Here is a 23,932-nt window from a genome sequence, read left to right as displayed (position 1 = left end):
CCCTATAAATTGCAGAGCCAGGTTTTATTTATTTTTCTAAACATGTGACTTTAGCTTGATGTCACCCCAAAGAAAAATGAGGCTCTTCCCTTTGCTGTGATGAGGGATCCCTTAACTACATCCTCCAGACATCCATCCCTTCTGTACATGTCTGCCCCTCCTGCAATAACAGAGAAAAACAGCTAACAGATCTGAAAGAACAGGATGAGAGCACAGGACTGATCACACCGGCTTGTTCTCCAGTGCAGCAGGTCCACCACAGCGCCAGTGTCCGCCAATAACCTTTACAGCGACTGACACACTGAGCTGAACTTGTCTTGACCTCCTGACCTCCTGCACTGGATGCGTCTCCCTCAGTCGGGGACATGTGAGGCACAACATGACCGCGCAACCCGTCTCCTGCCTTGAGGAGACACGCTGCGGCGTTTTCGCAGTGATTCGGGGCCAATGTTCGACTGTAAGAGAGCGCTGAGCCAAATCCTCCACCATCATCATGTTTTCATCCTTGCAGGGGGAGGGAGGGTTGACTACGAGGCAAAGTGGGGGGAGAGACAGACACGCACGGGGCCTAGTCGCCACATCTTTTCATGCGAAGAAGCTGTGCCGCTAAACCGTCAGTAATTCATATTTATCTGCACGAAATGTCTCTTTGCATTGCGTAGCTGTTCCGCGAACAGGAGACGGAGATAGAGGCGGAACAAGCGGTGGTAGACTGGTTTGTTCTTGACTCTCCAGCTCTCCTCCGATGCAGTCGGGCTAACTAGCTTGCTAGCTAAGTTAGGCGGCTAAACGTAGTTAGCCGTAGCGCCTAGCTTGTTTTGCCAACTTAACCCAGATTGAGCATGATTTCCGCCAAAAGTAACATGAAAGGTTTGTTGGGGGTTACACGTTGTGCTGAGATATGTAATTACAGTTTGATGTACACGCCGAACACAAGTGACTTAGCTTCACGGTAGGCACAGACGTTTTAACTTAGCTAGGTTAGTTTACGAGCTATGTGATTGCTAACGTTAGCCAGCCTCAGGAACGACCGTCTGTTGCCATCTGTCTGGGCTTTCTCCACTGTGTGATGGTGCAGGACATTTTATTGAGGGAGTTCACCAAAAATAACGCAGTCGGTGTTTTGGTATCAATAGTTGTTTGCCAAGTAACACAATGTCTTCGCCCTGTACTGTACCAGGACAAGACAATCTTGGCATCAGCTGAGCAGCTGGCTGCTTTGCAACGTCCTGCTGTAACGTTACATAAAATGTCAAAAAAGGCATCAAATGCACAAATATTTCGACTGACAAGCAGACACATAACTACCAACACTGCAAAGGACTGAGAGACGTTCGCGCTGTTTTGCAGTTTTCTGTCTAAATGGGCGCTCTGTGCCACACCATTATCTTACACGGTGCTCTTTCTTGTGTTGGAATTTCAGACCCGTTTTTGGTTTCCCTAAACAACTCCGGCCCGGGCCTCAGTCCGCGGTCTAGAGTTTGATAGCGGGCTGTTAGAGACGGAAGCACGTCGGCTTACAGCTGCCAGCCAGCCCCGGTGTCCCAGCCACCATCATGGGAGACAGTAGAGGTGAGTAAAAAAAAAAACAAAATCGGCATAGATTTATTAATCAGCAATGCAACAATCTGATCGTCCCGAAAACACTGCATGCAGATACTAATGTTAGAACAGTAACAGCTCCAGATTTACAAATCATGCTTGCAGATTTGTTGTAATGGCTGTTGTATAGTCAGGGTTATGAGATATGACTTATGCTGAAACACAAACCAGTCCAAGAACAACAGACACACATGTTACAGCCGCCACAGTTGTCCTTATTCCTGCAGATCATACAGTCATGGAAAAAAGTCAGTCGGGGTCAGTTGTCCACATTTTCCTCTCACCATTCCTCCAAACCAAAGTGGGTTTGAATATAGCTTTTATTTTTTGCATTTATGTTTCCTATTTGCCTGAACAATGTGTCTTTTCAGCAAGAACAAAACCCAAATACTCCAACAACAACAAAACTATGAAAACCTCATTTTGATATTTAATCCAACATCTTCAAAATGTTGTCTCTGTCTTAATCATGGTTGCTGGTAAGGTGCTGATGTGCTCTAAAAAAGCATACAGTGCATTCCTAGTGTATATTAACCGTTTATCTAAAGAAAATTACAGTATCAGCACTTTGAACCTCCGTTCCTGCACCAGAAGCATAATGACAAACTATGCCAGTGTTGGTATTGTGCTGTGCATAACTTTATCAATGAGAGAAACTGATGTACCCTAGTGAGGAAGAAGGAGTTTGCATAAAAGAGAAATGTTGATTTGATAGGCGTTGTGAGCAATGTTCCCCGTGGAATGCAGTAGATGCTTTGTGACAGCGCATGATTGGCTGATTTCTTTCTGAGAAAAGTAGATTAGATCAGATGACAACCAAGTGCACATTGTGAAGCAGTGAGAATGCAGCACAGCCAGCTGCAGAAGAAAGTGTCACATTTTAGGACGGCTGGAGGAAAATACTACGGGTTTTATCTACCAGCGTGGAATTAAAGCCTGTTATTACTGAAAGTCTGACCCAAAAAGCACCAAAATATACCACATTCAGATTACAGAACCAAAAAATTGTTTCTAGAAAAGTGAAATAAAATGAACTAAATTTCCTTGTCTTAGCTGCACACCAGTCAGATAGAACAAATACACTTCCAAGGTAAGGAAATTCTCTTTTCTGTGTGAAAAAACAGAAAAAAGAATTCAATTTTAGTTTCCAGAATATTTTATTAGTCAACATATTCAGTGTTAAAGCAAAGCACAATTTACTGTGAGACAAAAATTTCTTTGTACAGTGAGAATGTTTTGCAAATAAGTGTCCTTTGCCTCAGTAGAGGTTAGAACAGGGACAGCACTGTATTGTTCAGTTGTCAGTGTGTGTATGCTAGACTTGCATTTGTCTTGTTTTTGTCTAAAATGCAATCAGTTCGTGCAAACCTGAAACATGTGATTTACCCCACTGGAAATATACCCGATGGGCCTGAGGATAAGTAGTTCCTTGTGATGATTTTTATTATTATTATTATTATTATTTTTACAGCTGGTATTCAATTCATAATTGAAGTAGCATATTTGTGTCTGAGTGTGTCACCTGTTGTCAATAGAAAAAAACTGAGATGCTTTCATTCAAACAAGCATCCTCTTTACTGACTGGTTACATGGGATGCTTTAAAACCATCAAGGATTAGTGCACAGCCGAGAGGTAGAATAGAAGCAGCCACAGTGTTGTGTCATGATCTCATGGTTATGAACGTTTTCAACATTTAAAAATTAAGCTGCTTTTAGGCTTTTTTAGGTATAATGCGGCAGGTCATAGCAATGACAGCACAGGTTAAAAGCATGTTGGCATTTACTGTATTAGCTTCCTGTATTGTTTGATGGCTGCACAAGTTAACACTCAGTTATTCTGATTATTATAATGATGGCATTACTATATATGAAAACCCTTCTCCTCCCTCAGAATATACCTCACAGCCTTGTGCAACAGATGTGTTACATTTATGCAACAACGGAGCCATTCTCGTAGCAGTTGTTACCAAGTCCTGTACTGAAACTCTAAATGTGCTACAAATACACAGTCTGACAGCTTTGAACAGTATTAAATAAAGGGCTGTAAACACAAAGTAATAGTGTGAGCTGCTCTTCAAACAGGGGTTTATTCCAGCAGTTTCAGTGTAAAACCACCCACAGCCGTCATTAAATCCAGGCTTTGACCAGTTAGCTGCACCTTTACATGCTCAGCTAACGATGAGTGTAATTCTTGGGATAAGAAACATTTTCCGCCCATTAGTTTTGTGATTTATGCAGTTTTAGATTCAAAACAGCTCCACAAATTGGTCTTCTCATAGGCTGTCATGTATTCCGATTATTATTTTTCAGCATGCACGTCACTTCTGGCGTCACTCAGAAAGCCCATCTAGTTGTGAATTTAGGTTTTTTTTACACCATCAAACTCACTCCGACCTTCTCTGTCAGATTCTCGCAGTCCAGACAGTTCGTCTGTGTCCTCCCCTCCATCGGGCCAGCGCTCGCCTCCACTGGTTCCCTCAGCGGCGGCTTCCATGACCTCCCTGCCTCCCATCACCACCACAGGAGTAAACAGCCCCATCAGTAGCATCGGCTCCCCCTTTTCCGTTATCAGCTCTTCACTGGGCTCACCCTGCCTGCCAGGCACACCGTCAGTGGGTTACGGCCCAATTAGCAGCCCCCAGGTAATTCAGCACAGATCACATTTTACTTTAATGTTCATGTTTTTGTACAGTTTAAAACCCCAGTCACTGTGTTCCAGTTAGCAACACAGGGGTGTGTAGGTGTCAGTGTCAAAACAATTTGTCTTTTTAAAAAGAAAAGTATATTTTAATGTTGGAGAATAATGTAGAGCTCCAGGACACCTGGAAATTTCTGTTAGCATTTTTTCTGGGAAGTATTCTTAAAAAGAATTTTCATTTCAGAAGCACTGGAGAAAAGAAATAAAATAATCAACTGAAAAGTATTAGGATAGAATAGAATACAAAGACGTCACATATTACCTTTTGGCTACTGCTTGCTACAACCAAAGTGACAACCAATCTAACTTATTCAAAGCCTCATTTCAATGGTTAACATTAAAGCATATTAGAATATAAAGCTCTTCATTCTTCCATCTGTTTGTCCTGGTATTTACATGCCAGTTGTCTTGAAACATCAGTTGTCTTCTCTGTGTTTGCTGGTTTGTTCGAGACAGAGGAGGGGTTTGGAGACACTGAGAAACTGGAAAAACTCTAAAAACAGAGGCTTATGTTAATTCTATGTTCTTGGTGTTGTTGTGTTTACCTTCTCTTCTGTTGTTTTTCAGATCAACTCGACAGTGTCTATGTCAGGACTCCATGCAGTGAGCAGCTCTGACGACGTGAAACCTCCATTGGGCTTGAAGCAGTTGTCATCTCACAGCCCAGGGCCAATGCTTTCCCAGAAACGCCTTTGTTCCATCTGTGGAGACAGATCCTCTGGTGAGTGGACAACTGCAGTGGAACTCTTGCCTGCGTGTTGCCTTTGAATTTGGTCTTTTTAGTGTAAGCAATTAAAAAGTTGGTCAGAGGCCCAAAGATAATGTCATTCCTTTTTTTCCTGAATTTTTTGGCTCTTTGCTTTCCTCCTTCCCACACCTGCAGGTAAGCACTATGGTGTATACAGCTGTGAGGGCTGCAAAGGCTTCTTCAAGCGAACAGTGCGCAAAGACCTGACCTACACCTGTCGGGACAATAAAGACTGTATGGTGGACAAGAGACAGAGGAACCGCTGCCAGTACTGCCGCTACCAGAAGTGCCTGGCGATGGGCATGAAGAGAGAAGGTGAGCAAGCAGGAACCAGTCCCTGTAGATAGCCTGTTCTCAACCCTTTCTGTGCTTCCTATAAAAATTCTGCCTCCGTGACTTCTTTCCATGCAACTGATTCTAGAATTAAACACAACAAGTGGTGCATTTTCACATGCACATAATGACTTAAACTGGATTTGAAAATGTCATTTGGTAAGCTAGTTTCAATAACCTCACTCTCCTTTACACCTACACATACACTGACTGTCTACCAGCTCAGGAGTTGCTTTGTTCAAAGTCAGCATTTTAAAGTTTAATTTTAGGTCATCACGTGTCTCCCTTTTTGAAGGCCCTTTCACACCCTCTTGAAAATCCAGTGCACAATAGCTATTTTTAGTACCTAAAAGTTATTTACTGCCCTTACACATTTTTTTTGATGTTGATCTATACTAAACATTGTCATTGCGTCCATCGTAATTACACTGTTAAAAAGATTCCTGTTGTGTTTAAAATTAAATGTCAAACTCCAGGTGTTGCTTAAGACAAACGCTTGAGGATCCTATAATACAGTGATCTGATATAGCTAATTTTATTCATGTAATGCTCGGAGTGTTTTACTTTAATAATGAGGTCTGATCTGTATCCTGCATTTTACAAGTGTCTTAACACTGAAAATCATGCTCGATCCACTTTAAGCCAGTCCATCTGAGATTATCTGCTGCTAAGTCTCTTAGAGTTGAGCACTGTAATTAGGAGCTAACTGTATTGTGCTTTCTTATGCCATGTTATTAGGTTCAGACTGAATTCACTTGTATGTTACAGTGTAACGTTTATCATAGGTTGATCATAAGTAAATATTGAATACGTAGATTGGATGTGTGTGCGGTGTTGTCAACAAAGATGAAGGGTACATTCAGGTCAGCTGCTGTCTCTAGCAGGTAGTTTAGGTGTAGTCTGCAAAGGCTCAATCTGTAAATCTAAACACTGTAAATGATTTGTCCTCCTTTATCTGTAGATTGTATTAAATATATAGTATAATTAGGGATATTTTTCTTGTGCATTTTTACCCAAGAAAGTTTAAGTAAAGCCCATTTCAAACCTACACCGCTTTCCCTTAATCTGGCACTAATTTAACATGTCAATCTCGTCTTGGAATACACACCCAGGTCACATCATTAAAATTCACGACAGCAGTCTTACTAGATCGGTGAGTTTCTGTATTACTTTCAACACTGCACAAGTCTAAAAGACTGCAGTTGGATAGGCATGCAGAAAATGATGACCCATTCACACAAGATTATTCTACATTAAGTTTGCTCACCAATCAAGACTGCCTGGCTAGTAGTTTTTACGAAGCCGTGATTTAATCCCAGACATCATTCAGAAGCCACTGGTTTGACTGCAGAGAGGAATGGTTTTGAATATTTTGCAAAAATGGCTGGAAATTGGTTTAAAACTGATCAGAGTCACTTGCACTTTGCACTGAATATGTGACAGCCTGGCAGCTTAACAGGACCATTAAGGTACATCACAAATATGACACCCCTTGTAAAGTCCAGTCTTGGGCGTTGAAGGCCACATATTCCATATCTAAGTCTTGGAATGTGCTAGTAGAGCCTTTTAGTGATTCATGTGTGAGTGATACAAAGCTTGACAAAGCAGCCGTGTTACATATTCCATGTCTGAGAATATTTGTACAGTAGAGGAGAGAAAGAACGAGTAAAGAGTGATGGAGAGGGAGATGGGGGTGGGTAAGCCTTGTAAACACTAACCCCTTTCCCCCTCTCTTCCTCTTTTTGTTTCCTCTCGTTCTCTCTCTCCCCCTCCCTCCTTCTGTAGTGGCCAAGATGAACGACAGATGTAAGGAGAAGAGGGAGGGAGGGGTGTGTCTGTGTCTGTATGAGTGCACAAGAAGCAGAGAGATATTACTTTGCCCTTCGATTAGTAGGACTTAGATAAAATGTTAACTTCTTGCCAGTGCTCAGAGGTGGACCAGTGCCAGCCTTGAATTACTTCGCCATGTGTTTTTTAACCTTTATGGATGCAGGGAGAGTTTATTGAGTATGCACGCTTCTTTTAATCATCACCCTACTTCACTTAGAAGTTACTTATTGTTTACTCCCATCTGGATGCTGCCCAGTATTGCCACAGTTAGTACAGTCAGCCACAGAGCTGTTCCACATCTGTTCAGAAGCAGAAATGTCCATTTTTAGGCATTCTTTGATACTTTGGTAGCGCAAGAATAAATGCTAATTGAATTTCTGGCAGATTTTCAAGCCAATGTTGACATCCAAAGTGTTACAAGCCCACTTTTCTAAATCAGTGCCCTCTGGCTTTTCGTTTCTGTTTCTCCGTCACTTACAGACACGGTGACCAATAAGGTTTGTTGGTGAAATCAAGCAGTATTTTTTCTTGACAGAGACTTTGTTAAGACACTTTCTACATGCTGGTTTTTAAAGCCCAATCCAAGAAAATTTGGTATTTGAGTTCTACGTACATTAGGAATGGCATCACTTATATCGCTGCACCTTCATAGATTCTGTTTTTTGCCATTCAAGTAATGGCAAAATTTGTTTAATACTATCAGTATGATAGAACTTGTTGGTGTTTGCATAAAGCAGCCAAGTTTAGGCTGTTCTTGACTCTCACATAACCTCAGCCTGTTTCTGCTGATATCTATGGGTGGTGGTTTGACGGCGAAGACTGCTGGACCTTTGGATTACAAATGATTTGCCACAACATGACTTTATGTTTGTTTAATTTGTCTACTTACTTTTGGGTTGTCAAAATTGGGTTAGTGTGTAGTAAAGTGTCTACACAGGAACCTCGAGGAATGGAGTTGTCTTTATTGCCTTTACTTGATTGCTTTCTGTAGTAACTTGGTTTGTTTGAACTGCTTTAAAAAAGAAACCCTGATTCCTTTTATCTGGATAAGGAAAAGAAACAAAACACTTTAAATGCAAGTTAAGTTAAAATTAAGTTTTTAAAAATTTCCACTTTCACAATACCACCTTTTTGTAATTTCTTTTTGAATGTCCTTTAAAACAGTTAGTTATTATTAATAATAATTTATACTGTGTATGTCTTTAATGGTTCATTTCAAGTATGAAAGACAGTACGGAAGACTTTTTTTTTATCATGAACTGCACATGTGTCTCTTTTGCCCCACTTTTTTTTTTTTTTTTTAATTTTGCATTTTTTTTCATTATTTTTGATCCTACTCTTACATTTCCTTGTTCCTTTTGCTTTTTTTTTTTTCTGTATGCACACCTCTTTCTGCACCAATCCTCCTTTCTCATCTTTATTGTTCACACATTCACTGTTATTTTTCAATTCGCTTCTTTCACTTTGTCTATTCTGTTGTGTGTTGGCACACATCTTTATTATTCATCCTGCTGTTCTCCACTCATGCCTGCCTTTTTGCTTACTTATACATTCCTTTGCTCCTGCACTTTTCCTAATTCTTTCTTTTCATATTGACATCCATTCACCCATTCTAATCACCCATATTTTTTTTTTACTTCCTGTTCTTCTTTGTCTTTTTTCCCCCTCTTCCTCCTCTTTCTTATTCTTTATTGTTTCGCCCTGTCTTCCTCTCTCCACACCCTAATCCCTTGCCCTGCAGCTGTCCAAGAGGAGCGGCAGAGGAACAAGGATCGAGAAGGTGAGGTGGAGTCGACGAGTGCAGTGAACGAGGAGATGCCAGTAGAGAAGATTTTGGAAGCAGAGATGGCTGTAGAGCAAAAGACAGAGCTTCATGCAGATGGAAGCTCAGGCGGCAGCTCTGTGAGTAGTCGGGGTGGTAGAAATTAGCCACACGCTGTGTTGTTTAGAGGTGCTGTGTTTAAAGTATTATCCAATTCACTTACAGATGCAGTTTGAATACATAATGTGATTGCCAGTTTATGTGTTTGTTGAGGCTGCAGGTATGAGTAATATGGTGAAGTGGTGATGAAATCCTTATCAGCAATCTGTTTATTTCAGCCCAACGATCCTGTCACCAACATCTGTCAGGCAGCAGACAAGCAGCTCTTCACCCTGGTGGAGTGGGCCAAGAGGATCCCTCACTTCTCTGAGCTGCCACTGGACGATCAGGTCATCTTGCTACGTGCAGGTAAGCCAGTCTGACATGAAAACGTTCGATGAATCACTGGTGATTGCCAACATTGTTTATTGTCAGCTAATGCAAGAATGCAATCCGAGCACCCCCCCTCCTTTTTTTTTTAAATGCAGAAAAAAATGGTTTAATGCAAACAATGGTTATCCTTCTTGACAGTGGTCTTAAAGTTTAAACTTGCACTTGCACAGCATTGAAATAAAATGGACGTAAGCTGGAAATATGGTCTGTCAATGCTAAGTTAGAATATGTTCAGTGCTGACACAATCTAAGCTTTCAGGGTTTTCTGCAGTTCTGCAAAAACGCCTGTCATACCTTCATACAACTCCCAGTACAACATTTGAACCCTGTAATGTATGTAAAGAAGAGTGGACAAAGCAGACACTGTGAGGCATTAAATATTATTATAATAAAACCATTTACACCACGAAAACTGGAGCTTTAAATGAACTTGTCTTGAACACATTGTCAAGCACAACTGAATATTAACATAGTTTGTTTGCAAGGCTTTGCAACTGTAATGTTGTGCAGGTGTACCTTGCACAGTGATAACCCACTGTATGTTGTTAGCTTTGTTTTTTTTTTTTATATTGATATGATGAGGAACTATAGTGTAAATCTTTTTGTCTTTCAGATAGAGCTAAATAGGATCTACAAACTTTAATGACTGGGATCGTTCTTTTTTTTTCTCCTCTGTCCTACAATCTCAAAATGTTAAAGAAGGTTTGATCTATGCATGTAGTTCATGTAGTAATGTTTTTAACTTTAGCCTCAGGTGATACATGTTAGTACTACATCCTAATATGGCTAAACAGTTGTAAAATATAGACAGTAGGTGTTTTTTAAAAGATCTTTAATTAGTTTATTTAGACCAGGAATATTAGCAAACCTGAAACAAACAGCGCATTTGTATAATATGTAGACATTTTGATTCATTAAAAGTGCTAAAATTGCAACCTTTCAACAGGCTGGAATGAACTCCTGATCGCATCGTTCTCCCATCGCTCCATCTCGGTGAAGGATGGGATTTTACTGGCCACTGGTCTGCATGTCCACAGGAACAGTGCCCACAGTGCAGGTGTTGGAGCCATCTTTGACAGGTAATACTCAGATGTATGTCTGCACAAACAGAGTAACACCGACACTTGGGATTTTTCCCACCACCCAGGAGTTTGGCTGGGTGATCCAGTTGGAGATGACATGCAGCAATACAACATTGTGTTCACTGGAGGGTTTGTTTTAGAGATGTTTTTACTTTATTTTTAAAAACAAATTGCATAGAACGAACTTCTACACAGTGTTAGGATCACAAGCTGTTAGCCAAAAAATCAAATGATCCCAAAAAGCCAAATAAAATCAACAATCCCCTTTTGAATTTCTCTGGTTAATTCACATCAGTTCTGAAAGCTATGTGAAGAAAGGAAGAACACTTTTTGCCTTCATTTATCCATATTAATTTATTTTTTTTCTCTCTGATGGTTTCACGTTCACTGTGTTTTTATAATCTAAATTTAGGATACGGTGTCTTCACCTTTGGTTGGCTGCAGCTGCTGTGTTCTGCATTGGCTTCTTTAGTGCTGCCTGTAGGATGACGGTGCATGCCAGGGAGGCTGGTGACTAATGCTTACCCATAGACATGCATGCGCACCCACACACACACACTCAGTGGCATAGCGCCCATCGGAGCACTTGATAATGTGATAATGGCTGGCAAATGTACAATACTAACGTGCGGATATCTAATAAGAATGTCCCTTTAAAATGGTCAGATTCAAATTATATAAAAAAATAACATGAAATGTGTTAGTGTATAAATTTACATCCCATTATTGGCAGAATGTTGTAGAGGCCATGGTATGTATATTTTGTTTTGTCATCTTCACCTAAGGAGCTTTTGGTTTTGCATTAAAAAAATAATTGCGGTTTCATTATTTATTACATCCAAGTGCACCAATTTTGGGTAGTTTTCTGTGATTAGCAGCCTTGAGGCAATCGCTTTCAGTTTTTATATCTATCTAAGGTCAAAGGCACAATAAGTAATTGTAGAGAAATGTTATTGTAGACTACTATATGATTGCTGACCACAGGTGTAGTGTCAGTGCAGAATCATATACAGCTCCATGTAAAACAGCCAATTAAATCTGAGATCTCAAACTACCTATTAAATCATCAGTTGAACACAAAATACTACAAATCTAAAAACATACAGCCATGGCCTTTCTAGCTTTCAGCAATATGGCATCAACCATCAGTTATTACTTTAAACTTAAATTTTTTTTGATATGTTGCTAGAAACCAATAAAGAGTTTTTTTGTTTAGTTTTTCTTTGTTAGGACGTAACTGTTTACTTCTTTGTATTTTGATATATTATTGAGGTGCGACACTTAAGTCGTAATAAATGCTGGTTGATGTCATAATGGGATGTTATTGCTTTATTTGTGGACAGACTCCACTGTCAGGTTTTAAGATATTTCAACTGCTTTGAGTGTTTTACATTACATTTTCACTTGCCCTGATCATAAGCAATACTGCAGATCTTTAAATTTTATATAAAACCCCAACATCATCACAACGTGTTAATTCACTGTTAATTACACAGTAATTGCATTGTTCTAAACAGTTAATGTTGCCTACCAATCAAGTCAGGTTTAAAGCAAGCTAACTGGGCTCATGGCAAATGGCTCAATGATTTTTCTGACAATCTTCTCGTAGCATCGCTCTCTTCTAGCAGCAGGCTTCTGTCTCAGCTTGGCATCAGCATCTGTTTGAAGCTACAGAACTATATTTTATATGGAGGATAATAAATGTAATGTAAGAAAAAATAAAGTCACAGACTGCCATTTGTTTGACTTCTTACTTTAGAGGCCCTGAAGTGCAAAACACAACAAGCATTAACTAAGCATGTAAACAAAGAAAAAAAAAGTAAAATGAAAAACAAACAAACAAACAGAAGAACAACAGAAAATGTTTTACAACACAAACTGAAAAAAGAGAAAACGCCAATTTTTAGAAAAATGCTCTACAGACTGGAGAGGCTACGTGTCTGCTGTCATTAACATACACACAGGAAGTATGACAACCTGTAATGGGCATACAGAGAAAGAATACACACTCGTTTTGCTTGTTGTTAATTTCTTGTCTTTAATGTTGTACTTTGCACTTCGAGCCCCTGTTTCTTACACAATAGCCACAGTTTCGTGAAATTTCTGAAATTACTTTTCATGATGTATAAACATTCAGCTGGGAACACCTATTAAAAGTTGAGGGATTTGGTTTTTCCACTTAAGAACGGTTTCTTGTGCACTAATGGTTTCCTGCTGTTATGCATTTGGCTTATAAGAATTATCATAACCTCCTTTCTGCTTATTTTAATACATGTGAATATAAATGAAAAATTGCAGTTCATGATGTCATAAATCTGATTACGTGTTTATCAGAGGTCCACATTTATCCATATGTAGCAGTATAATAACAATAATAGTGTTTGGGTGCAGGTGCAAGATAAAACAAACTTAAGGCCCAGACATGCCAAATCTCCATGGAGTCTTGTTTTAGAACAGCTTAAAATGTCGCAGAAAGTAGATTATAAAACTAAAAATTTTAGCATGTTAAATCCTCTGTAAGCGTAGACTCTCTGTACAAATGAAGGGCTCAGAAAGCAGACCTAATACTGTAATAGCAATGTAACTGTGTAATGACGTTGTAATAACACATTGTGATTGAATACACAGGGCGCACAATGCCGAGGTTGGGGCCATATTTGACAGGTAATTACGCCACTACACAAACACTTTTCTTAAACCCCTCCTCTTTGAGTCAACATGGAAACCAACACAACAGCGACAACTAAAAGGCTGATGCTTGTAGGCTTTTTCTGCAGCTTTGCAACAGCCAGTTCCTGCTGTGATATATAAGACAGAGCAACATTCACAGAGAATTATTTGACCCAGTCACTCCGTGACTATGTGGGTGTGGTTTGAAACCATATTTTGTTTTGTGGCTTTGACTGCATCCAATCGCCTGCACAATCTTGTGCCCTTTGAAAATGCCTTTTCTGACCGAATGAAATGCTTGTTGAGACTTACAAACCATGATGAGCAAAACATAATGTGCGGACAGGCTTTGTGAAGCTAGCTTTCCCAGGCCACCAATGATAAGATGCAATTGTTTTACCAAAGATCCCTAACTTACTGTTGAGTCTTCTGGTGGTGATGTTGGCCCTGAGCAATAATACTCCCTCTGTGATGGAAATACCCATTTTACAACATTAATGACATGGACTCTGGGTGTGTACCACAATCACTCCTACTTTCCTCTACTTTCGCAACTAAAAATGAATAAAACATTTATCCGCTGTGCTGGTTTGTATAAAACAAACCTTGATTTTGCAATGCGCTTTATTTTGGGCTTGGCAATGTCTCTTAAAATCCACATGATTAAGAACAGATGTTAATATCTGATCAGAGATGATGGAGTAGCAAATAAGCAGTCCCTGATGGTCATCACTTCTCTCAACCCCCACTCCCTGGCTTGTATTCTTCTCCACTTTCGCTCAAGTCTTATTCCTGACAGGGGCACACGTAATGGCTCACACCAAACTGCTTTCTGTATTATTGTGCACCGCGTCTAATAAAGCTTTCAATAAAATGTACTTAAATGATGGTAAGTTGGTGAAATGCACTTTTTGGTGTTTAGTCTGTTTGTGACATATTTAGTTTTTGTTGGTTGCTTGCTTTGTTCTTTAATAAATGAATACCTGTTGTAGTAGGTTGTGATGTTTCAAGATTTGTGACGGATGAGTGGATGCTGCTTAAAGTACAAAGCAGAGCATCCAGTTATGCAAACACAGCTTGTTGTGGCCCGCTTGTCATTCTTGATAGACACACAGTAACGTTTTTAAAGGGATTGTTTGACTAAACTCGTTACTTATATTGAAATAAGACAGTTTTAAGTCCTTAAAATATATTTTTAAAAAGGCAATAAACATATACATTTTTGTGTCTTTTTTTTCTTTTCTGAGTGACAAATATAAAAGCAGAATTGTGTGTTAGTGCTTGAAAAATTAAAATATGTGTTTACCACCTGAACCTTGCCATGTGCTCATACTTCTTTGGAATCATCAGCTGAGGACAAAACTATATTTAAGCCTAAAATAAGAAACTACTAACCTTTTCCTTCTCCAGCCATGGTAGACTTCTACATTTGGCAGCCATTTTCACGACTTTTATGCATTTGATAACACAGCTAATTATGCATCAAACAAACTGTGAAGTAGGAAAACAAACCGAAACAGAACCAGCCACAGCCAGAAAGAGCAGTTTGCTGCTCTGGTCAGTTTTCACATTTCTTTTGTTTGTTTTTCTCTCTGCAGAATCAGCAGTTCAGCCACGTCATAATTATTTGGGGCATAAAGTCATTACAGTAGCCTTAAATAACAATGTATGATTATGGAGTCTGGTCTCTCTCTGTTGTTCTTACTCTCTTCTTCCCGTCCTGTCTTTCTCTTATTTTTTTTTTTTTATTGCTTTCCCACTCTTTTTCCTTCTTATCTTCGTCCCATGCTGCTTCTGTCTTCCACAATCTGGCATTGTCCTACTGTTTCAAAATGGAACTTTTCTCTGCATATCTCCTTTCCTTTATTTAGGGTTTTGACAGAGCTCGTAAGCAAGATGAGAGACATGCAAATGGACAAGACAGAGCTGGGCTGCCTTCGAGCAATCATCCTATTCAACCCTGGTAGGCCGTCAGGTTGAACGTTGAAAACCATTACAATATTAGGGGCACCAAAACAAAGGGGACGAATTAATGTATGGAAAACTGATTTGAAATTTGAAATAGGAATAATGGGAAATGTGTTTCATTACAATGTAGAAATTTTGTAAATGTTCTCTGTCTCCACCTGAAGATGCCAAGGGTTTGTCCAACCCCAGCGAGGTGGAGCTCCTGAGAGAGAGGGTGTATGCATCTCTTGAGGCTTACTGCAAACAGAAATACCCCGATCAACAGGGCAGGTAGGTCTTCAACACACAAGGCAGAAGTAAGGGCATCGCTTGTGTCAGATGGCACTGCTGCTGAAACTTGTCCACACAGTTTCATAAAATTCAGCTCTGCAGCTATAACAGTTACTGCAGCACAGAAGAGCTGATGCAGTAGATTCTGCCCAGAGCCTTGATCTTGTGAACTCTGATTTAATGGTCGGTCACTCAACACACTGGACAATTGTCTCTTGATACTTATTTTTAAGATACTGTTACAGAGCATAACTGCTGCTGTTGCACACTTGTAGATATTTCTAATTTAAAAAACTAATTTTCTTCTTTTCTTGTGCTTGTATTTTATTAAACAAACCTGGTGACTTAACACAGATTCAAACTGTACATTTCATTTGCAAACCAACATGAGAGATAATTTGTTAGTGGACAATTGTTGCGAGCTGTACACTGTCATATAGCATGTTTAGGAATGCATTACCTCAATCCCAGCCTACATGATTTCACAATCTGCTGCAGTTACTTCCACTCTAGTAAGTTACATTTCCACAATGCTTTCTGCTATTACTATGAGGAATTATGATTTCTAAGAATTTTCTGAATTTCAGTTCACATGATGACTAGAAGAGAAGGTCTGGGGTCATTTCTCACACTGTTCTCCTTCTTACCCTTCCCTCCGTCATCCAGGTTTGCAAAGCTCCTCCTCAGGCTCCCAGCACTGCGCTCCATTGGTCTAAAGTGCCTGGAGCACCTGTTCTTCTTTAAACTGATTGGTGATACGCCCATTGACACCTTCCTGATGGAGATGCTAGAGGCACCACACCAGCTCACCTAGAGGAGCCAGGTTCGGTCCAGTCAGGATCCGATGCACACCAGGATTACCGACACGGCCCTCTGTGTTGGTCATTGGCTCTTCTTGGGCCTCACTTAACTGCAGCACCTGCTGGTTTTTAATGTACCAGCTATCACACGTATACACACACACAAAAACACATATATTCTGACATTGTGGTTAATTATCTTCACACACACACACACACACACACACACAGATGCAGATTCTTGAAATTGCATACATAAATTGACATACAGTATAATTAATACACACATATTATGGCTTGGCATGAACAGTGTGCTGATAAACACAAACACAGATACATACATTTTCATCATCTTTTTCCCGTACTCAGTTTTCCACCACAGGGGTTATGACTCAAAGAATATATCCCCTTTTATCACACATATACAGTAAATGTCTTAATTTTAAGTTAGCCTTCAGTTTTCACATCTTCATCTCGCAGTGGGTTTTTGCTTCTGCGTAACTGATATACTTCCCCTGTTTTCACTTGGGTTACTTACAGTTACTGCTAGCTGCACCTCTGTATATTATATCCATCACTAGCCGGTTAGTTATTCATGTATGATTTTAGCTTGAAATCAGGTGCATAGCATTTCAATCAACTGTCCACCATCAAAGAAATTCACTTCTTATTGTCAGGAGGTGTCCTGTAATGGACAGGCAAACACACCCTCCCAGTGAGTTCATCCAATCTCATAAACATGAAATGTTTTATGCTTTTTGAATATTCATGCTGAAACTTGTTTGAGTTTCTATTTTGAAGTACTGTACTCATGAAATGAGAGCTTTTTCCAAGGCATTGAAATCCAGGAAAAGGGGGCTGGGAGCACTTTGTTGAACAGACAAGCTTAGTCCCTCCCACCCTGATGCGCACAGCGGGCTTTGTAAGACAAGAAGAATGACTTGAATTTTTTTTTTTTTTTTTTTAGTTTTGATTTAATCCTTTTCTCTACTTTGGCAGATGGTTGGCATTTTAAACAGCTTGAGGCTCACAGGAAGTACAGCTTCATGCAAAAAAAAAAAAGAAAAAAAAGTATTTGTTTCACTTTTATCTCCTATTTCCCCAAATCCTCCATTTTCTGGTGGTCATTTATGCACTTTTGTGAGTTGTAACTGTGTAAATGTTCCTGTTTCCTAGAAATGACCATCTGTTCTCAGACACCTAAGATGAATTTGAAGGTACTATGTGTAGGGTTTTCTCATTATTGCATCATTTTCCAATCAGATGTGATGATTTGTTATAGAACGTGCTAAAATATTTGGTCACTTCCTGTACAGATGATAACCAGTTTGACTGGTGATAGTTTTATTAGTCTGGCCTAACATCTAGCACAGCGGAACATCTCTTACTCTTGACAAGTCGCTCTTTATTTAAAAAAAAAAAAAATCATTTTATTAACTATCTATTGGCCATGAAAGAGGAAAATCATTTTCTGTGCTCTCTGAACAATTCTGCATATAATTGGACAGCCTGTATCTGAGTCGTGCAGCCCACTGTTCAGGGAGACTGTTGAGTAAATAAATAAGTGACGTTTGACTCCTCTACCCAGAAGTTACTGAAGCGTCCTTGCACAGTATGTTGGAGAGACGTTGCTCTGCTGTTCTCTATCTGAATGCAAAAATTTGCTGCAACACGAATAACAGCAGCAGAAGTGGGAAACATAAATACCAAATGACACAAACTGACACTGACAAAAAAAGGCAGCACTTCACATGGTAGTTAGTCAGCGTCACGTTTGGCCTATTTGCAGTATTTTTACGTCCCACCGCTCATGGATGGATCAGTGCTACAAATGGCCGTGTGTCAAGTTGCTGGAATGCAATAATGAAATGAATTAGTGCTACATAATGGAAATCCTACACCTACTACCTGCAGCTTTGGAAACTTTAATCAGTGTGTATTGACTCAGTGCTTGCGACTTTTGTACAGTAGATGTAAATAATACAAAAAACACAGGAGTCATGGAGAAACAAAGGCCTGTTCACACTTGAGAAAGCGAAATACGTGGCTCCAACAAACAAATTTTAAAGCTCTATTTTTTGCTGTTGAATCAACATTGGACTTGCCTCCCATGTGATGACATCACCATGAAACTGTTTTTGAGCCCAGGGCCAAACCACACCTCATTGCTGCTTTTGCACCAACTTCTGCCAATGTTTCCTGTTGTTCTTGGTAATTGATCGGCTGGATTTTGTTGACAATGGCACTTGACATTTACTGTGATTGAAATTTGTGAGTAACTGAATCTAAGCATTGCAGTGAAACGTCAAATGCAGCTACCACATGATCAGGAGATACAAAGCAAACTATGAATTATGCCGTCTACACATGCTCAAAGTAGAGCAATACTGGGGTACACATAAAGTTTTACTACCATTTTTGTTAGGAGAGTATTTAAAAGAGTGTTGGCATTCTAAGGTATACTTAGCCTTCTTGTTAGACACCACATTTAATAGAAATCAGAAACACATTTTACAGTATCATTCTACAGGGAGGAGGAGGTACAGCTGTCCTCTACCAGGTGCTAAATAACTAATATGGTCTTTTAGTTTAAGATTTGCACATTTACATCAATGCAAACACAGTATGCAAGTACACAGACAAATCAGACAGCCTTTCTCCACTCTCGCTTAAAATGTCCATTTTTATCTTGGATTTTTTTTCCCTCATTATTTTATGACCCCTGCCTTTATTGCAGACTCCCAGCTATGGAAAATTAATACCAGCTAAGTGCTTGTGCTTTTTGGCTGTGGCTGATAAGACTTTGTACTCTACCAGACACAGCCAGAGTCTTTTGTATTATAGAAAGCAGTTACGCTGGTGGAAGCAATGAAAGTAGCTGTTGAATTTTGGGGTCTGCCAGCTCCTTTGACCAGTGAGCAATGAGCTTCCTGCCCTGCAGATAGTCCAAATACCTCTTCTCAGAGAGGACCCTTGGCCTCCCCCATGTTATGTGGTTATAGAGGCAGGCAGTTGACCTGTATGACAGGTGCTTTGTTTAACATGTAACTAAGTTGGTCTAACCTCAGAGTTTGGTGTCTCAGTTTTTCTCCATCCTCGTATACGTACGGCCAGCTCAACAAAAGTAGTCTCCAGATGTCCATTAATTTCCCTGTTGCAGAGAAAAGCCAGCCCCTTGTGCACCATTGCTGACTCATTTTGTTGGAAAAGGTAGATGGTGGCAAGCTTATGATTTAGGTGAGAAGAACCGACATCTGCCAGAATTCGTGCACTGTATTTGCTGTCGTGTAGTCTCAGTGCTTTAAAGGCTTGCGTTTGCTGCAGATGAGCTAAGAGCATTTTGAGACATGAGTGAGAATGGTTCTGCAGCCACTGGGCTTCCAGTTCTGTGATCTGGATTACAGTTTGGCTGGTCTAAGACAGTTGGGCTATGGAAGTAGGTTTGTGAGTGCAACCCAAAATGAGCTTTTTTTTTTTTTTTTTTTCTGAAGTCCCTCGGAAAAAGCTGATTTTAGGATGTGTGCTTGTGTGAATAGTCTCTGGTTGGTTGATCACTCACAGACTTTCTCTGCAGGATTTTAGTTTTTGGAGCTTCCTCTGTTGAATGTTTAAGCCTGCTGCTACTGCACCGTTTTTATAACTGGGGATGGGAATAACTATACAGTCAGTCTTGTGCTGGAGGGTCCGCTTGTTGACATTAAAGACGAGTCACACACACACATCTGACTTAGCAGATATCATTCTTTGTTAATTCTTCTAAAAGTCAAAATATGCAACTTGTATATTCATATTGTGGTAACATGGTTCAACAGTTTTCATGCAGTATATGCATTGTGTTTCTGGCATTTGTAAACTTAGCTTAGTCTGTTACATAAGTTTATATTAATTGGCAATGAAATCATTTAGAATTCCCATCCCTACATTAAAACAGCTGTGTATTTAAGTTTATGCCTTTTCCGTATTTCTCTGCGTTTTGCTATGAGCTTAGCATTTAGAAGATGATGAACGGATACAGTGAAAAAAGCTATACAGTCAGTGCAGGTTTCCTATGCTAAAGCCACCTCAAGCTTTGCTCATAAGACAACCAGTTTTTGCAAAAGCTGGTTGGATATTTCAGTTTTTTTTAGCATCTGTTGTAGGATATGTGTGTGTTTTTGTGCACATGTTTATGGAATCTGTCTGCAGCTGCGCCTTTTGACTGGCAGACACTGTAGCTTTGGCTGTGAGCTGCTCAGCGCTATTAAATACATTGGGTGAGCAAAAATAATGAAAGGGTGCAGGAAAAGGAGCCGGGCTAGAGGGGCGATTAACTGGCTTATTGAGCTGATGCTTTATTAATACAACCCAGCCTCTGTCCTTCCTTTACTTTGCCCCGTCTTCACTGCTTTACTTTGAATTTAACATAGCTTCTTCACTCACCCACGTGGGCTGAAAATGACTGGGCTTTGCATTGGAATGGACTTGTAAAATAAACCTACGATTCTTGGACTGTTTGAAAAGGATGTGAAGCTTCTTATGAGACAAGTGTTGGAGAGCTGTAGAGAAGGGATTCAGTGCTGTGTGTCCCTCTTTGCTTACTTTACTTGACGGCAGAGCTGCGACGACCCGTGGTCACCATGGGAGACCGCGGAATCGCACCGCCCACAAATTTTTGTCGTTGCAACCGTGTGCACTCAAGGCAGACGCATGCTGTGACCTTTTGACTGTGTAGCAGTATTGTTGTCGCCCTCTTTGTTACATTTTGAAATTACTCGCTTTTTGAAAATAAAGACATTGATTGAATACGCTTTTTTTGAAATGGATCACAGGCTATGACTGAAGAATTGATCATCATGTATAGATTAGACATCAGGGTGGCGTTTTTACAGGCCTCCTGGAGCCAAGGCCCATCCTGTTGTGATCATTGAGGCGCAGTGTGTGCTATGCAGCCTTGAAACACCACCCTCACTGGTTTATTTATCACTGCCAAGCTGTTTGCGGCCGTTTTAAATGCAGGGCCACTCAGTCCCCAGTGCTCGTCTGTCATGTATGTTGTGATTATTGTGCAGCACACTAAAGAGTGTGCACTAACCTTGGCCTGTGTAATGCATACTAAAGAGGGGCCCTAATAGGAATGGAATGACAGCTCGTGTGGAGAGGGGAGGACTGGTCCCAGGAGAGAGAAGCAGACCAGTGTGTGGACTCCTCTGGGTGCTCAAGCTGTGCATTGGTGCTTTTTATAGGGTCCCACAGTCTGAAAACATCTGCTTTGGTTTCTAAGCCACAGGTAAATGCATATGAGTGACATGAAAATAAGGAATGATTTGACAGGGCTTGCCTGGCCTAGTCCTGGACCTGCTCTTCTTCAGTTGGATTTGGTTGGGTACTTTTTGTGACCGGGTGTTTACTGTGTTAGAGTCCTAATGTGGCTGGATTTGGATTCAGAGGCGCGTTGCTCCAATTATAGCGACGCTGTGCAAAGGCCACCGGAAATCACAGGTTAGGGGACACCCCTCACCAGGACCTGGTTATATTGAATGGACTTGGAGTGAACATGTTTGCTCTTCTTAAGGAGGAGGTGGTTGCTGGTGTTAAAGGTTGGAGAATTTGTGTAGGCTTGGTCAGAGAGATTTAAAAAAATAAGAGAGAGAGAAAAGAAGGGCAGGCACTTGAAGAACTCGGATCAGGTGTTCAGTGATTGACCGAGACGAAAAACAGAAAAACCTATTTTCCAGTAGATCTAGAATCTTCCTTAATTGTTTACTCTTCACTTTCACACAGTTTCTTTGTCTTGTTTCTTGTCTCCCTCTTCTCCAACTATGCTATTCATCTTTTGTTTATTACAAAGTATTAAACAAATACAAGAACTGTAAAATCAGAATGGAACCTGTCACTCTTATTTTTAATTTTTCTCTCTTTCTCTTGTGTCTGTTCTTTGTCCTGTTTGTATCCGACTCCATCATACATGTGGAGCTGATTGACTATTGTGTGCTTCGGGGATTGAAAGAAGAAGAAGAAAAAAAAAAAAAGAATAATTTTTTCAGTCATTAATTCTGAATCTTGTTTCTGTTTGTTGTATCATGTCCGAGTAAAGGTTTTAATACTGTACATGAAGTGTTTTTCATTTATTATTTTTACAAACAAACAAAAAAAACTTGAAGTAATTTCAAATATTGCAAGATGTAAATGATGAAAACTTTAAGTTATAGTAGTTGCACACTTGTATGGATTGAAGATTACCAGACTGCACTTACTTCTCGAGGCTCCACCTAAAACACCTGCTGACTGTGGATGTTATGGATCAAACCAACTGGGCCCGCTCTGTGTCCTGGAGAAGTGATCTGCTCCTCAGTCCAGCAGGACCCCAGGGCCCCGGGTGACCACTGGCACTGCACTCCCGTCTTTCAGCCTCTAGAGGGAGCACTGACCTTTTGTCCTGTCCAACTTTTAACAACCACCATCTGCTGTCGCTCCACCTTCTCTCTCCTCCCTCGATTAGAGGCACCGGGTGGTGAAATTTCTCTGCATTGCCTCCCTGCCTACTTTATTCCCACTGGAAGCAGCAGAACTACGATTTGAGCTTTTGTTTTTGTTTTTTCTAGATATATTTGCACCCTTCACTGGTGACTCTTCCTTCTGCCACTCATTTATTTGTTAACAAAGATAGGAATGTGGGCATCTTTTTGGCCATGCAGTTAGAGGACGCTCTTTCACTAGCTCTTTCTACATCTCTCCTCCCACCTCTTCTTCTGTCTCCTCCCTCAAATCTGACAGTTTATCCAGAGTAGCTCCACTTTCTTGTGTCTTACAGATGCTACCCCGTAAAGCTGATGCACAGTTAAGCTCATTGTTCAAGGCCTGAAGTGATGCACAGAAATGACGTTCCTAAAATAGTTAACTCTTGCCTTTATCCAAATTCTGTACACTCAGATTTATTTTTAGGCCATATTTAAACGTATTTGTGCTTTTGTCAGCCTGTTATTTGGAGGGTTTTTTGAGCTGATGTTTAGAAAGAGAGTGAATCATTGGCTGGTCACCTTTTCATCCCACCATATTTCACTCTTTCAAATGTGTCTGTATGTTTTTCCCTTTTAGTTGATGCTGGCCTTCTTACGGGTCCCCCAGAGTCATTTGGCCTCCCTTGTTCTTGTCTTACTGAGTATCCAAATCAAGTTTAGTTTCGGATAGTTCACACTCTCAGGCGCTGCAGTGAAGTGTAGTGCTATAGAAGGTATAAATCACGAGTTGGCCATGGTTGCCCTGACTTTGATGAGTAGACTTAGACTAACTAGAGAGAGACTAAGCATCACTTTCCATGTTTCAGATGTCTGAGCCAAGTGTGCCACTGTGGAAGCTGCTCCTGTAGTACCAGCAGCTGCCAGCAGGAGGAGCAGGCACAATGAACTCTCTGTTCAGGGCCATGAAGCACTTTACAGCCAAGTCAGCAGCATCAAATTTAGAGAAGACCCTATAACCCCTCAGCTTGGAGTGGCAGACAGTAAGTTGCCAATCTTGATTCAGGAAAACAGCTGTCAATATGGTAAGTTAGATGTTAGAATTTGTGGATTTTCTCCCAGTGGCTGAATGGCCAAATTCTGTTGCATCACATTTAGGGAATTAAGGGGAAAGCAGTTGATTATAGCAGGTCTCTGTTTTAAACAACTTCTAGTCTATTGCTGCTGTATTTTATGTAGCTTC

At 40.3% G+C, this 23,932-nt stretch overlaps 1 protein-coding gene across 5 annotated transcripts; it reads left to right on the top strand.

Moving 5' to 3' along the window:
* The first annotated feature begins 440 nt into the window (after nucleotides 1–440).
* rxrba (retinoid x receptor, beta a) lies at nucleotides 441–22,342 on the top strand. Of its 5 annotated transcripts, none has more exons than XM_008302409.1 (13): nucleotides 441–457; nucleotides 1,424–1,572; nucleotides 4,009–4,244; nucleotides 4,868–5,021; nucleotides 5,184–5,363; nucleotides 7,167–7,187; nucleotides 8,953–9,113; nucleotides 9,312–9,441; nucleotides 10,412–10,544; nucleotides 13,176–13,211; nucleotides 15,089–15,180; nucleotides 15,350–15,455; nucleotides 16,122–22,342. In XM_008302409.1, exons 2-13 carry the CDS (start codon nucleotides 1,557–1,559, stop codon nucleotides 16,267–16,269), a joined length of 1,413 nt encoding a protein of 470 aa, XP_008300631.1. In that variant the 5' UTR covers nucleotides 441–457; nucleotides 1,424–1,556; the 3' UTR covers nucleotides 16,270–22,342. The 5 variants fall into 5 exon arrangements, with proteins under 5 accessions (XP_008300631.1, XP_008300630.1, XP_008300632.1 ...); XM_008302408.1 differs by lacking the exon at nucleotides 441–457 and adding an exon at nucleotides 529–613; XM_008302410.1 differs by lacking the exons at nucleotides 441–457; nucleotides 7,167–7,187 and adding an exon at nucleotides 529–613.
* The last annotated feature ends 1,590 nt before the right edge of the window (nucleotides 22,343–23,932 follow it).

Source organism: Stegastes partitus, unplaced genomic scaffold, assembly GCF_000690725.1.
Source record: "Stegastes partitus isolate 25-593 unplaced genomic scaffold, Stegastes_partitus-1.0.2 Scaffold1810, whole genome shotgun sequence".
Lineage (NCBI taxonomy): Eukaryota > Metazoa > Chordata > Actinopteri > Pomacentridae > Stegastes > Stegastes partitus.
Note: the sequence above shows the minus strand (reverse complement) of the source record. Positions and strands in the feature narration are given on the sequence as shown.

What these genes read in the sequence shown, in the direction of transcription:
- rxrba (XM_008302409.1), top strand. An exon ending in CTGTGGAGACAGATCCTCTG is followed by an intron (nt 5,022 to 5,183) that starts GTGAGTGGACAA and finishes CCACACCTGCAG; the next exon opens with GTAAGCACTATGGTGTATAC. An exon ending in GGCCAAGATGAACGACAGAT is followed by an intron (nt 7,188 to 8,952) that starts GTAAGGAGAAGA and finishes CTTGCCCTGCAG; the next exon opens with CTGTCCAAGAGGAGCGGCAG.